Below are 15,340 nucleotides of genomic sequence, written 5' to 3'. Positions count from 1 at the left end.
TATACAAAAGAAAGACTTGCCATAGTTCTTTTATTTATGGGCTCATTATCTGCATTACTAAACAAAGCTTACACATTTGAAACATTTCCATTTTATAGAGAAATACACAATGTGCTAGGAGAATAAAGATGTTAAATCCTAGAGCATAGAGAGAAGGAAGGCATTTATTCAGTTAGTGGGATTAAAGGACACCTTAGAGAAGAAGGAAAACTTGAGTCAACTTTGAAAAGACTGACTGGATGAAAAAAAAAATGAAAAGACCTACCGATAGTATGATGGGCAAAAGACCCTAGAGTCAAGAACAGCCATGGCTTGCTTGGAAAATATCAAGGGTACTGGAGTCTGGATTGCTGAGGACAGATTAAGGAGCATCTCACTTGAGGTCCAATATGAAAAGCACTGAAAGAGAGAGAGCCTTGAAACCAAAGTCTTGAGTTAGAAACAAAAAACCAAAGTGTGCTTGACTGTGCTTCCTTTAATCATTCCTTAAATTTATTCTTGACCACAATACTAATTACCTATGACTCAGTAATCTTAGAACTCTAATTGAATTTTACACTGATGACTTAATATTTTTGGGATTGCAATCCTTGGTATTTACAAAGAAATATTTGGGTGCTAAATATCATGCTATAATCTAGAGGGCATTCAAACTTCGATGTAAGAACCAGAAACTGGAATGTGGTGTTAGACACAGCAGTGGGTGGTAATATGCATTTCGTTCTCATGCAGTGAAACTGGTTGCCTTTCACTGAACATCTTTGTTCCTAGAACCTTAAAGTCTAATCATGTCTGAATAAATGCATTGAAATGTTTTTTTCAAATATATTGTGAAAAACTGTGAAAGAAGCATTTTTCATAGTTCATTTCCTCCAATATTCGTGTCTTAACTAATCTTAGTGCTTACCAAAAGGTAACCTGAAAGAAGGCATTGTGTACAAGCTGAACAAAGTAGAAGTAGTTCCACATACCAGTGAAGCAGAATAATAAGTAATATAAAGTAGCCAGTGGTAGAATGGTTGCCACGTTAACTGGTAATTGCCTCAGACAAAAAATATTGTCTTAAGTTATACCCAAATGTGCAGGGGTTTAAAGACAAGTAAAATACTGCATTGCTTTGAATAAAAGGCACCATTTTCATGTTGTTGACATGGAGAGCTTTTTCATGACTGTGAGAACATCTCTTTCTCATTGCATCTGATCATAACAAAGTGATAGAAAAAGTTAGGTCCAACATGCTTTTATTTATTTTGTGTGTGTTTTAAAGAATTTGGAACTAAATGTAGGAAATTGTAAATTCAGCAAGTCTTGAACCAAGTTGGGTACACTGTGCAATCTTTGTTTTCATTTGATTAGTATTTATTGATTCCCTGTATGTGCCAGGCACTGTGGCAAATGGTTGATACTATTTCACTGATGACAGTGAACATGGGGTGACGTTACACTGCGGGAGAGAGACATTACAAACAGCCTTAATGAAGATGTAGATTATATAGTGAATCTGAAGGTGGTATATCCTGTGGAACAAAAGGGTAGCAAAGCAGAGATAGGGGAACTAGGTGGACTTAGTGGCTGGGGAATTGCAATGTACAATTTAAAATTGAGTGGTCTAGAAGGTCTCAGTACAAAGGTGATGCTAAACAAAGCCTCAATACTTTGAGAAAGAAGCTGTGTGAATATCAGGCAGAACCTCCTGCCCACAAGGTGAGAGCACTTCTGACACATTGTAGGCCTGGGCAGCAGGTAGGTGGACTGTGGTGGTGGTTGTGGGATAGAGCAGTAGAGATGAGATGTGAGAGGTCACTGGGATTGGATTATGTGAGGCCTCATGGGTGTGGTGGAATCTTTGACTTTTCCTTTTTCCGTTTTCTTTTTTAATAACAGCTTTGTTGAGATAAAATTCACATACCAACAATTCACTCGTATGTGTACAATTCAGTGGTTTTAAAAAATGTATTCAGGATGTTATGTAAATATCATCACAATCAATTTTAGAAAATGTTCATCTTCCCCCAAAGAAACACCATACCCTTTAACAGTTACCCTCCCAGATCACCATCTCACCCTAGGCAACCACTAATCTGTTTTCTGTATCTATGGATTTGCCTATTCTGGAAATTTAATATAAATGGAATCCTACAGTATGTGGTCTGTTGTGACACTTAGCTTAATTCTGTCAAGGCTCATCCATGTTATAACGTGTGTTAGTTTTTTTTCTATTTATAATTAATTTTTGTTTTGAGACAGGATCTTACTCTTCTTCCCAGGCTGGAATGCAGTGGTGCAGTCATGGCTCACTGCAGCTACAACCTCTGGGGCTTAAGCGATCCTGCTGCCTTAGCTTCTCGAATAGCTGAGACTGTAGGCCCGTGCCACCATGCTCGGCTAATTTTTTTTTTTGTAGAGACACAGTCTCACTATGTTGCCTACACTGGTCTCCGACTCCTGGGCTCAAGCAATCCTCCTGCCTCAGCCTCCCAGAGTACATGTATTAATACTTCTTTACTTTTTATGATTGAATAATATTCTACTGTAAGAATATACCACATTTTGTTTATTCATTTATCAACTGATGGATATTTGGGTGGTTTCCTCTTTTTGGATGTTATGAATAATGCTACTATAAACATTTGTAGACAAAGTTTTGTGTGGATATATGTTCTTATTTCTTACCTTGGAGTGGAACTACTGGGACACATGTAACTCTATTTAATGTTTTGAGAAATTGTCAGACAGACTGTATTCCAGCATGTCTATACCATTTTATATTCCCAGCAGCAGTGTTGAAGGTTCTTACTTCTCTACATCTTTACCAATACTTGTTACGATTTGTCTTTTTTTATTATTGCTATTCTTTGGGGCATGAAGTGATATGTCATTCTTGTTTTAATTTGTAATTGCTTAAAGACAGTGATGTTGAGCATCTTTTCAAATGCTTTTTGGCCTTTTGTATATCTTTTTAGAGAAATATCTATTCAGGCTCTTTGACCACTTTAAAATTGAGTTTAATTATCCATTTATTATTGGGCTATAAGAGTTCTTTATATATTCAAGATATAAGTCTCTTATCAGAGATATGATTTGGAAATATTTTATCTCATTCAGCACATACCAAGGGCTTAATTAAATTTTGTTCAATAAATATTAGAATGCCTTAAATTATATTTTCACTGCATTATTGTTGTAATTTTAGAATTTAGTCAATTATATACCAATTTTAATTTCCCTCCTGAAATAATTAAAATATATTAAAATGAATTGATAAATGTCTCATTTTTTAATACTTTTAAATTCATCATTATTATTGGTGAGGTGTTTAAAATCTGTCGTTTAAACAAATGGACAAATTACAAAAATATGGAACACAATTTTTTGTTTAAAAAATTAATATTTGATTTTTAAATTTTATAGATGGAAAAAGTGGAGGCAGATCTAACTAGATCCAAATCTCTTCGTGAGAAACAATCAAAGGAGTTTTTATGGCAACTGGAGGACATCAGACAGCGGTATGAACAACAGGTTGGTCTTTCATTTTGATGCTGCCATTAAATTTTTAAAATACATGAATAATTTATCTTTTAAAAATCGCTATCACAAAATATCTGCATAATGAAAACATTACTAAGAGCTGTTATTAACAATATATTTAAAATAATGTTTGTTTCAATAAAATCTGTAAACAGAATTTTAACACTCCACTGAAGTTTATTCTGACAGTTTGTTTTATCTGAATGTTTGATTGAAACATCGATTGTAATTGATGAGACTGGGTAGTTTATAAGAAAAGAGGTTTGATTGGCTCACAGTTCTGCAGGTTGTACAGAAAGCATAGTGGCCTCTGTTTCTGGAGAGGCCTCAAGAAGCTCCCAATCATGGCAGAAGGAAGCGGAAGCAGGCACCTTACATGGCAAAAGCAGGAGTCAGCAAGTGAACCAGTGAGAGAGAGAGAGAGAGAGAGAGAGAGAGAGAGAGAGAGAAGCGAGGAGGTGCCGTACACTTTTAAATGACCAGATCACTCATGAATTCAGAGTGAGAGCTCACTTATCACCAAGGGGATGGCCCAAGCCATTCATGACGGATCCGCCCCCATGATCCAAACACCGCCCACAAGGCCGCACCTCCAACACTGGGGATTACATTTCAACATGAGATTTGGGTGGGAACAAGTATCCTAACAATATCAGTCATTCTTCTGTCCTGTCAGAGCACTAGTTAAACCTCCATTTATTTGAGAAATAGGGTTGAGTACTTACTATGTGCCAGGTGCTGTCCCTGGCATGAGGGAGAACAGCAACAGAGAGAACATGCCTCCTCTCTCATGGAGCTTGCTTTTCGATGAGTAATCAGTCTACAAATTAAAAAGTGAAATAATTTTGAAGAGTGAGTTGTTATTGTTATTATTATTATTATTGTTATTATTATTATTATTATTTGAGATGGAGTCTCACTCTCTCACCCGGGCTGGAGTCCAGTGGCACCATTTTGGTTCACTGCAACCGCCACCTCTCGGGTTCAAGCGATTCTCCTGCCTCAGCCTCCCGAGTAGCTGGGATTACAGGCACACACCACCACGCCCGGCTAATTTTTGTAATTTTAGTAGAGACAGGGTTTCACCATGTTGGCCAGGCTGGTCTTGAACTCCTGATTTCAGGTGAAATGCCCACCTCAGCCTCCCAAAATGCTGTGATTACAGGTGTGAGTCACCACGCCCGGCCTGAAGAGTGACTTATGAAGAAGAAAACATGGTACCTTTATAGCCTTTGCCAGGTGGAGGGTGGGAAGGGGATTACTAGCCTTGAATAACTGGTCAGGGTTTCCCTGACATCTGTGCTGAGTTCTAAAAACTAGGAAGGAGCCAGCCATGAGCTCTGGAGGAATAGTATTCCAGTCTGAGGGAACTGCACGTTCAAAAATCCTGAGAAGAGAGCAAGATGGAAGTGTTCAGGGAAGATTAATGATGATGAAGACCAGGTTAGCCAGAGTATGGGGAGAAAGGTTCCTGCTGTAGGAGATGAAGGGGAAGAGGGAGGTTAGGACCAGGATATGTAAGGAGTTGAGATTTTGTCGTCAGTGCTCTGCCTCTTACTTAGTAATACAAAGTTTTATTTTCTTCTTTTAAAAATATATTTCTGCTTATTCCCAGAATACTTAAGATTACTATTCATTTTTAGCTTGGTTTTGCTTTGGTAAACATGATCCTAAATCTCAATGACTTAGAACAAAAAACACTTATTTCATACTTATGTCACGTGTCCTTTGAGGATTGACTGCAGCTCTGACCCATGTCATGTCATCTTGAGTCCAGTTTTTAGAATGAACTATCTGGAACATTGCTATGGGAAATGGAAAAGGAAATATTTTGAGCATTTGCTGGCTTATAAAATTGACTCAGAAGTAAGTTTACTCACATTTTATTGGCCAAAGCAAACATGGCCTCCCTGGTGTAATCCTCCGCCTGGAAGGAGCATCACAGAGAAGACCATCAAATGGGGTTAGCATAAAACAATTTACCATGCTGACTACAATTGCAAACTTAGAAAATGTAAAAACGTAGAAAATGCTGGAACTGGATTTTTTTTTATTTATTTTTGTTTTTGTGGGTTTTTAAAATAATAGACAAAGGGATACTTTATTTTTTTATTTTATTATTATTACACTTTAAGTTTTAGGGTACCATTGTGGAAGTCAGTGTGGCAATTCCTCAGGGATCTAGAACTAGAAATACCATTTGACCCAGCCATCCCAATACTGGGTATATAACCAAAGGACTATAAATCATGTTGCTATAAAGACACATGCACACGTATGTTTATTGCGGCACTATTCACAATAGCAAAGACTTGGAACCAAGCCAAATGTCCAACAATGATAGACTGGATTAAGAAAATGTGGCACATATACACCATGGAATACTATGCAGCCATAAAAAATGATGAGTTCGTGTCCTTTGTTAGGGACATGGATGAAATTGGAAATCATCATTCTCAGTAAACTATCGCAAGGACAAAAAACCAAACACCGCATGTTCTCACTCATAGATGGGAACTGAACAATGAGAACACATGGACACAGGAAGGGGAACATCACACTCTGGGGACTGTTGTGGGGTAGGGGGAGGGGGGAGGGATAGCATTGGGAGATATACCTAATGCTAGATGATGAGTTAATGGGTGCAGCACACCAGCATGGCACATGTATACATATGTAACTAACTTGCACATTGTGCACATGTACCCTAGAACTTAGGCACATTCTTCATCAGGCAGCACAGGCGTTATGACACCGGACCAGTAAAAAGGAAATGTAGTCTTAGCAGACAAAATATTCATCATTGAACAATATATACATAGACACAATAATTAGATGACATTTATTGTTTTCAACTTTAAAAACTAGCTTAGGGTTACAGAACAGGACATAGATGTTACCAACTGTATTAGTCTGTTCTCACGCTGCTAATAAAGACATACCTGAGACTGGGTAATTTATAAAGGAAAGAGGTTTAATGGACTCACAGTTCCACATGGCTGAGGGGGCCTCACAATCATGGCAGAAGGCAAAGGAGAAGCAAAATCACCTTTTATATGGTGGCAGGCAAGAGGGCTTGTGCAGGGGATCTCCCATTTATAAAACCATGGGATCTCGTGAAACTATTTACTACCATGAGTACAGTACGGGGGAAACTGCCCCCATGATTTAATTATCTCCACCTGGTCCCACCCTTCACACGTGGAGATTATTACAATTCAAGGTGAGATTTGGGTGGGGACACAGCCAAACCATATCACCAGCCTTGCTATTGTAACAGTAAAGGTTAAGATGGTGTAGGTATGGAAGTGGAAGAAAGGGATGGAGGGGCTGGGAGGGGAAGGGTGAAAGCACTGAGGTATTATCATGAAGTGTGGATTTGAGCAGCTGCCCGTATCATGAAACAAAACACAGAGGCTTTAGTATATTCCTAATTATAGGGTTGACCACTGGAGGAACTGAGAGGAGTAGAGTAACTAGTAAAATGGTGACAGGAGTGGGAGAGAGCAGCAAGGGAGTGTAAATGAGCTAAATCCCCATTTGTCCTAGTGGAAGGCCTATAAGGAATGTCTAGCTTTGGTAAATTAAGAAAGAGCTATGTAGCATATTTTGTAGAGGTAGGGAAGTAATCACCAGAGAAAGGAGCACAGACATGTTTTAAAAGAGTTGCCACCAATATAGGAGTGGGATGGGGCAAGGACCTGTTACTTTTTATTAGAAGATGATCTTTACCATTTGATTTTTAAAAATCATGTGTGCATGTATGCAGACACATATGCACATATGAATATGTACACTCTATATATACATATTCATATATAGGATATATATGTTCTATTGTTCCAAAAAAACTAATTCATATCGATTTTAATCCCAAAATTTTATTTCTTAGAACCTATCCTATAGAAATACTTACACATGTGCAAAAAGATGCATGTTCACATATGTTTCGGGAGGATTATTTGTAATATTGAAAAAAGTTATGAATAAAATGAATGATTAAATAAATTATGCTGGCCGGGCGCGGTGGCTCATGCCTGTAATCCCAGCACTTTGGGAGGCCGAGGCAGGCGGATCACGAGGTTAGGAGATCGAGACCATCCTGGCTAACATGGCGAAACCCCGTCTCTACTAAAAATGCAAAAAATTAGCCGGGCATGGTGGCGGGCACCTGTGGTCCCAGCTACTCGAGAGGCTGAGGCAGGAGAATGGTGTGAACCTGGGAGGTGGAGTCTGCAGTGAGCCAAAATCGCGCCACTGCACTCCAGCCTGGGTGACAGAGCGAGACTTTGTCTCAAAAATAAATAAATAAATAATGCTAAATACCTACTGTGGAATACTATATACTTATTAAAAAGATTGATATAAATCTGAAGGTGCCAACATATGCAGATTTCTAAGACATATTGGTGAGGGGAATAAAGCGCTTCTTAGAACACTTTGTATATTATGATCCCATTGATGTAAAATTAAAACATACGTGTCTCAAAGTTAGATATGTAAATTCAGTGAAAAAATTCTGTAAGATTATACATGACTATGGAATTGGCCTGGTATTATGGGTTAGGGTTATGATGAATTGAGACTTTCATCGTATGCTCTAAATAAAACTTTTTTACTTCAAATTTCATAATGAGCATATGTTATGCGTTACTTGGATAAGTGAAACATTAAAATTATGAATGCTAAGAAACATTAAAATGGAATAATATTTTGGAGCATTTATATTATATATATTTTTTCTTAGAGATGGGGTCTTGCTCTGTCTCCCAGGCAGGAGAGCAGTGGCATGATCATGGCTCACTGCAACCTTGAACTCCAGGGCTTGAGCAGTCCTCCTGCGTTAGCCTCCCAAAGTGCTGGGATTACAGGCTTGAGTCACCGTGCCTGGTCTATATTATATTCTATAACATTTTAAGTGGGTAATAAATTTGGATTAATGAAATAGAAAATAAATTCAGACAATTTATATGCAGTGTAAAAAATGACCAACAAATGAAAAGCCTAAAAGAGAAGAAAAGATAGACGATAGAGCTGACAGATCATTTTCAACAGTGCCAAAGTATGGATAACTTTAGACTTTCTAACTGCAAAAGCCAGTGCAATGGAGATATTCTATCAGATTCTTTTTTTTAAAAAAATGGTTTTATATAAAAATGAAGTAGTTAATTTCTGATTAATATGTGATGGCAACCGAAAGTCATTCTGACACATGCTAAATTAAAAATATGTATTTCCCCTGAAATACACTTCTATCTGAAGTGCCATGGAGGATGTTTTCCACAGCTTTAGTGATGGGAGGAAGTTGCTTGGAAACTGGTTTCAGAAACTAGGTTTAGAAAACTAGATGAAGAATTGGAGGCTGGAATTGGGGAGGAAGGGGTAGTAAGAGGGAAACAGAGGTAATAATCAAATGTAAATAAAAATATTAAGGAAGGGCAATGAATGTTACTTTTTATTATGCTATAGTTACAAAGTATAATTGAGGTAATTTTGTATTAAAAACAATATTAGAAGCACTAAGAAAAATAAGAAAAATGTCAGTTCCTCTAAGTAAACTGATGAAGGAACAGGGGAGAAGGGAAAACCAAATTTAAAGCTCTTTATGTAACACAAATGCTAGTCAGAGGTTATGATACTACAGGGTGAGTGTAAGATGTTGCAGAGTTCTCTGTGGGAGTTTTAAAATTATATTCTCATTTTGATGATAATCACATGGGTCACAAATTTATAACCAAGTGTGGCCAAATGATGTCAGCACCTGATTTGCATTTATTTTGTAATTCTTTTGGCATGCCACTGACTTTGAAAGTCAGACACAATAAGAAAAAAACACCAAGGAAAATTGAAATGCATTTGACTAAATAAAAAGTATTTTGAGGAGACAAACAAAAAGACAGCAGTAACCTCTGCAGACTTAAATGTCCCTGTCTGACAGCTTTGAAGAGAGCAGTGGTTCTCCCAGCACACAGCTGGAGATCTGAGAACAGGCAGACTGCCTCCTCAAGTGGGTCCCTGACCCCTCACCCCCGAGCAGCCTAACTGGGAGGCACCCCCCAGCAGGGGCAGACTGACTCCTCACACGGCTGGCCGGGTACTCCAACAGACCTGCAGCTGAGGGTCCTGTCTGTTAGAAGGAAAACTAACAAACAGAAAGGACATCCACACCAAAAACCCATCTGTACAACACCATCATCAAAGACCAAAAGTAGATAAAACCACAAAGATGGGGAAAAAACAGAGCAGAAAAACTGGAAACTCTAAAAAGCAGAGCACCTCTCCTCCTCCAAAGGAACGCAGTTCCTCACCAGCAACGGATCAAAGCTGGACGGAGAATGACTTTGACGAGCTGAGAGAAGAAGGCTTCAGATGATCAAATTACTCCGAGCTGTGGGAGGATATTCAAACCAAAGGCAAAGAAGTTGAAAACTTTGAAAAAAATTTAGAAGAATGTATAACTAGAATAACCAATACAGAGAAGTGCTTAAAGGAGCTGATGGAGCTGAAAACCAAGGCTCGAGAACTACATGAAGAATGCAGAAGCCTCAGGAGCCGATGTGATCAAATGGAAGAAAGGGTATCAGTGATGGAAGATGAAATGAATGAAATGAAGCGAGAAGGGAAGTTTAGAGAAAAAGGAATAAAAAGAAACAAGCAAAGCCTCCAGGAAATATGGGACTATGTGAAAAGACCAAATCTACGTCTGATTGGTGTACCTGAAAGTGACGGGGAGAATGGAACCAAGTTGGAAAACACTCTGCAGGATATTATCCAGGAGAACTTCCCCAGTCTAGCAAGGCAGGCCAACATTCACATTCAGGAAATACAGAGAATGCCACAAAGATACTCCTCGAGAAGAGCAACTCCAAGACACATAATTGTCAGATTCACCAAAGTTGAAATGAAGGAAAAAATGTTAAGGGCAGCCAGAGAGAAAGGTCGGGTTACCCTCAAAGAGAAGCCCATCAGACTAACAGCGGATCTCTCAGCAGAAACCCTACAAGCCAGAAGAGAGTGGGGGCCAATATTCAACATTCTTAAAGAAAAGAATTTTCAACCCAGAATTTCATATCCAGCCAAACTAAGCTTCATAAGTGAAGGAGAAATAAAATACTTTACAGACAAGCAAATGCTGAGAGATTTTGTCACCATCAGGCCTGCCCTAAAAGAGCTCCTGAAGGAAGCGCTAAACATGGAAAGGCACAACCGGTACCAGCCGCTGCAAAATCATGCCAAAATGTAAAGACCATCGAGACTAGGAAGAGACTGCATCAACTAACAAGCAAAATAACCAGCTAACATCATAATGACAGGATCAAATTCACACATAACAATATTAACTTTAAATGTAAATGGACTAAATGCTCCAATTAAAAGACACAGACTGGCAAATTGGATAAAGAGTCAAGACCCATCAGTGTGCTGTATTCAGGAAACCCATCTCACGTGCAGAGACACACATAGGCTCAAAATAAAAGGATGGAGGAAGATCTACCAAGCAAATGGAAAACAAAAAAAGGCAGGGGTTGCAATCCTAGTCTCTGATAAAACAGACTTTAAACCAACAAAGATCAAAAGAGACAAAGAAGGCCATTACATAATGGTAAAGGGATCAATTCAACAAGAAGAGCTAACTATCCTAAATATATATGCACCCAATACAGGAGCACCCAGATTCATAAAGCAAGTCCTGAGTGACCTACAAAGAGACTTAGACTCCCACACATTAATAATAGGAGACTCTAACACCCCACTGTCAACATTAGATGGACCAACGAGACAGAAAGTCAACAAGGATACCCAGGAATTGAACTCAGCTCTGCACCAAGCGGACCTAATAGACATCTACAGAACTCTCCACCCCAAATCAACAGAATATACATTCTTTTCAGCACCACACCACACCTATTCCAAAATTGACCACATAGTTGGAAGTAAAGCTCTCCTCAGTAAATGTAAAAGAACAGAAATTATAACAAACTATCTCTCAGATCACAGTGCAATCAAGCTAGAACTCAGGATTAAGAATCTCACTCAAAACCGCTCAACTACGTGGAAACTGAACAACCTGCTCCTGAATGACTACTGGGTACATAATGAAATGAAGGCAGAAATAAAGATGTTCGTTGAAACCAACGAGAACCAAGACACAACATACCAGAATCTCTGGGATGCATTCAAAGCAGTGTGTAGAGGGAAATTTATAGCACTAAATGCCCACAAGAGAAAGCAGGAAAGATCCAAAATTGACACCCTAACATCACAATTAAAAGAACTAGAAAAGCAAGAGCAAACACATTCAAAAGCTAGCAGAAGGCAAGAAATAACTAAAATCAGAGCAGAACTGAAGGAAATAGAGACACAAAAAACCCTTCAAAAAATAAATGAATCCAGGAGCTGGTTTTTTGAAAGGATCAACAAAATTGATAGACGGCTAGCAAGATTAATAAAGAAAAAAAGAGAGAAGAATCAAATAGATGCAATAAAAAATGATAAAGGGGATATCACCACCGATCCCACAAAAATACAAACTACCATCAGAGAATACTACAAACACCTCTACGCAAATAAACTAGAAAATCTAGAAGAAATGGATAAATTCCTCAACACATACACTCTGCCAAGACTAAACCAGGAAGAAGTTGAATCTCTGAATAGACCAATAACAGGCTCTGAAATTGTGGCAATAATCAATAGCTTACCAACCAAAAAAAGTCCAGGACCAGATGGATTCACAGCCAAATTCTACCAGAGGTACAAGGAGGAACTGGTACCATTCCTTCTGAAACTATTCCAATCAATAGAAAAAGAGGGAATCCTCCCTAACTCATTTTATGAGGCCAGCATCATCCTGATACCAAAGCCTGGCAGAGACACAACCAAAAAAGAGAATTTTAGACCAATATCCTTGATGAACATTGATGCAAAAATCCTCAATAAAATACTGGCAAACCAAATCCAGCAGCACATCAAAAAGCTTATCCACCATGATCAAGTGGGCTTCATCCTTGGGATGCAAGGCTGGTTCAATATACACAAATCAATAAATGTAATCCAGTATATAAACAACCAAAGACAAAAACCACATGATTATCTCAATAGATGCAGAAAAGGCCTTTGACAAAATTCAACAACCCTTCATGCTAAAAAGTCTCAATAAATTAGGTATTGATGGGACGTATCTCAAAATAAAAAGAGCTATCTATGACAGACCCACAGCCAGTATCATACTGAATGGGCAAAAACTGGAAACATTCCCTTTGAAAACTGGCACAAGACAGGGATGCCCTCTCTCACCACTCCTATTCAACATAGTGTTGGAAGTTCTGGCCAGGGCAATTAGGCAAGAGAAGGAAATCAAGGGTATTCAATTAGGAAAAGAGAAAGTCAAATTGTCCCTGTTTGCAGATGACATGATTGTATATCTAGAAAACCCCATTGTCTCAGCCCAAAATCTCCTTAAGCTGATAAGCAACTTCAGCAAAGTCTCAGGATACAAAATCAATGTACAAAAATCACAAGCATTCTTATACACCAACAACAGACAAACAGAGAGCCAAATCATGAGTGAACTCCCATTCACAATTGCTTCAAAGAGAATAAAATACCTAGGAATCCAACTTACAAGGGATGTGAAGGACCTCTTCAAGGAGAACTACAAACCACTGCTCAAGGAAATAAAAGAGGATACAAACAAATGGAAGAACATTCCATGCTCATGGGTAGGAAGAATCAGTATCGTGAAAATGGCCATACTGCCCAAGGTAATTTACAAATTCAATGCCATCCCCATCAAGCTACCAATGACTTTCTTCACAGAATTGGAAAAAACTACTTCAAAGTTCATATGGAATCAAAAAAGAGCCCGCATCACCAAGTCAATCCTAAGCCAAAATAACAAAGCTGGAGGCATCACGCTACCTGTCTTCAAACTATACTACAAGGCTACAGTAACCAAAACAGCATGGTACTGGTACCAAAACAGAGATATAGATCAATGGAACAGAACAGAGCCGTCAGAAATAACGCCACATATCTACAACTATCTGATCTTTGACAAACCTGAGAAAAACAAGCAATGGGGAAAGGATTCCCTATTTAATAAATGGTGCTGGGAATACTGGCTAGCCATATGGAGAAAGCTGAAACTGGATCCCTTCCTTATACCTTATACAAAAATTAATTCAAGATGGATTAAAGACTTATACGTTAGACCAAAAACCATAAAAACCCTAGAAGAAAACCTAGGCATTACCATTCAGGACATAGGCATAGGCAAGGACTTCATGTCTAAAACACCAAAAGCAATGGCAACAAAAGCCAAAATTGACAAATGGGATCTAATTAAACTAAAGAGGTTCTGCACAGCAAAAGAAACTACCATCAGAGTGAACAGGCAACCTACAAAATGGGAGAAAATTTTCACAACCTACTCATCTGACAAAGGGCTAATATCCAGAATCTACAATGAACTCCAACAAATTTACAAGAAGAAAACAAACAACCCCATCAAAAAGTGGGCAAAGGACATGAACAGACCCTTCTCAAAAGAAGACATTTATGCAGCCAAAAGACACGTGAAAAAATGCTCACCATCACTGGCCATCAGAGAAATGCAAATCAAAACCACAATGAGATACCATCTCACACCAGTTAGAATGGCAATCATTAAAAAGTCAGGAAACAACAGGTGCTGGAGAGGATGTGGAGAAATAGGAACACTTTTACACTGTTGGTGGGACTGTAAACTAGTTCAACCCTTGTGGAAGTCAGTGTGGCGATTCCTCAGGGATCTAGAACTAGAAATACCATTTGACCCAGCCATCCCATTACTGGGTATATACCCAAAGGATTATAAATCATGCTGCTATAAAGACACATGCACACGTATGTTTATTGCGGCATTATTCACAATAGCCAAGACTTGGAACCAACCCAAATGTCCAACAATGATAGAGTGGATTAAGAAAATGTGGCACATATACACCATGGAATACTATGCAGCTATAAAAAATGATGAGTTCATGTCCTTTGTAGGGACATGGATGAAATTGGAAATCATCATTCTCAGTATACTATCGCAAGAACAAAAAACCAAACACCGCATATTCTCACTCATAGGTGGGAATTGAACAATGAGAACACATGGACACAGGAAGGGGATCATCACACTCTGGGGACTGTTGTGGGGTGGGGGGAGGGGGGAGGGATAGCATTGGGAGATATACCTAATGCTAGATGACGAGTTAGTGGGTGCAGTGCACCAGCATGGCACATGTATACATATGTAACTAACCTGCACATTGCGCACATGTACCCTAAAACCTAAAGTATAATAATAATAAATAAAAAATAAATAAAAGTATTTTGAGTTAAAAAAGTAATTGAAGAAATAATTGAAGCAGATATCTTAGGCAAAGAGTTAACTCTCCTTATAAAATTAATAAATGTATAATATATAAAAATAATTAGCAGATAAATATAGTAATTAGCGTAAATCATAAGAAAATCATTAATGTCCCAATAAGTGACCTGGCAAAGGAAAGAGAGAGATAAGAAATGAATTAAGTGAACAGCCGTGTAGAAACATTGTTAGTCTTGGTGTTAATAAAAATGCAAATTAGAATTAACCATGATGTGCCATCTAAAGTCGGTAAAAGTTTAGTGAAATTGGTACTTTTATACATGCTAGTGGCATTACAGGCTTTTTGGAAAGGATTTTGGCAGATTCTACCGAGAGTCATGAAAAACGCTTACACCCTATGACCCAATTATCCTTAATCTCAAAAATCAGACAGAAATATAAAAACAA

At 38.3% G+C, this 15,340-nt stretch overlaps 1 protein-coding gene across 40 annotated transcripts in view; it reads left to right on the top strand.

The window, feature by feature from the left end:
- CEP112 (centrosomal protein 112) overlaps window positions 1-15,340 on the top strand; it is a 598,860-nt gene that overhangs the window by 280,793 nt on the left and 302,727 nt on the right. For all 40 annotated transcript variants that reach the window (XM_054456162.2, XM_063656440.1, XM_063656450.1 and 37 more), the window contains one exon: window positions 3,412-3,519. In XM_054456162.2, the coding sequence (XP_054312137.1) occupies window positions 3,412-3,519 (108 nt within the window). The remainder of the gene's footprint in view (window positions 1-3,411; window positions 3,520-15,340) is intronic.

The sequence above is a fragment of the Pongo pygmaeus genome, chromosome 19 (genome assembly GCF_028885625.2).
Source record: "Pongo pygmaeus isolate AG05252 chromosome 19, NHGRI_mPonPyg2-v2.0_pri, whole genome shotgun sequence".
Taxonomy (NCBI): Eukaryota; Metazoa; Chordata; class Mammalia; order Primates; family Hominidae; genus Pongo; species Pongo pygmaeus.
The sequence above is the reverse complement of the archived record's forward strand: the minus strand, read 5'-3'. Positions and strand labels throughout refer to the sequence as shown.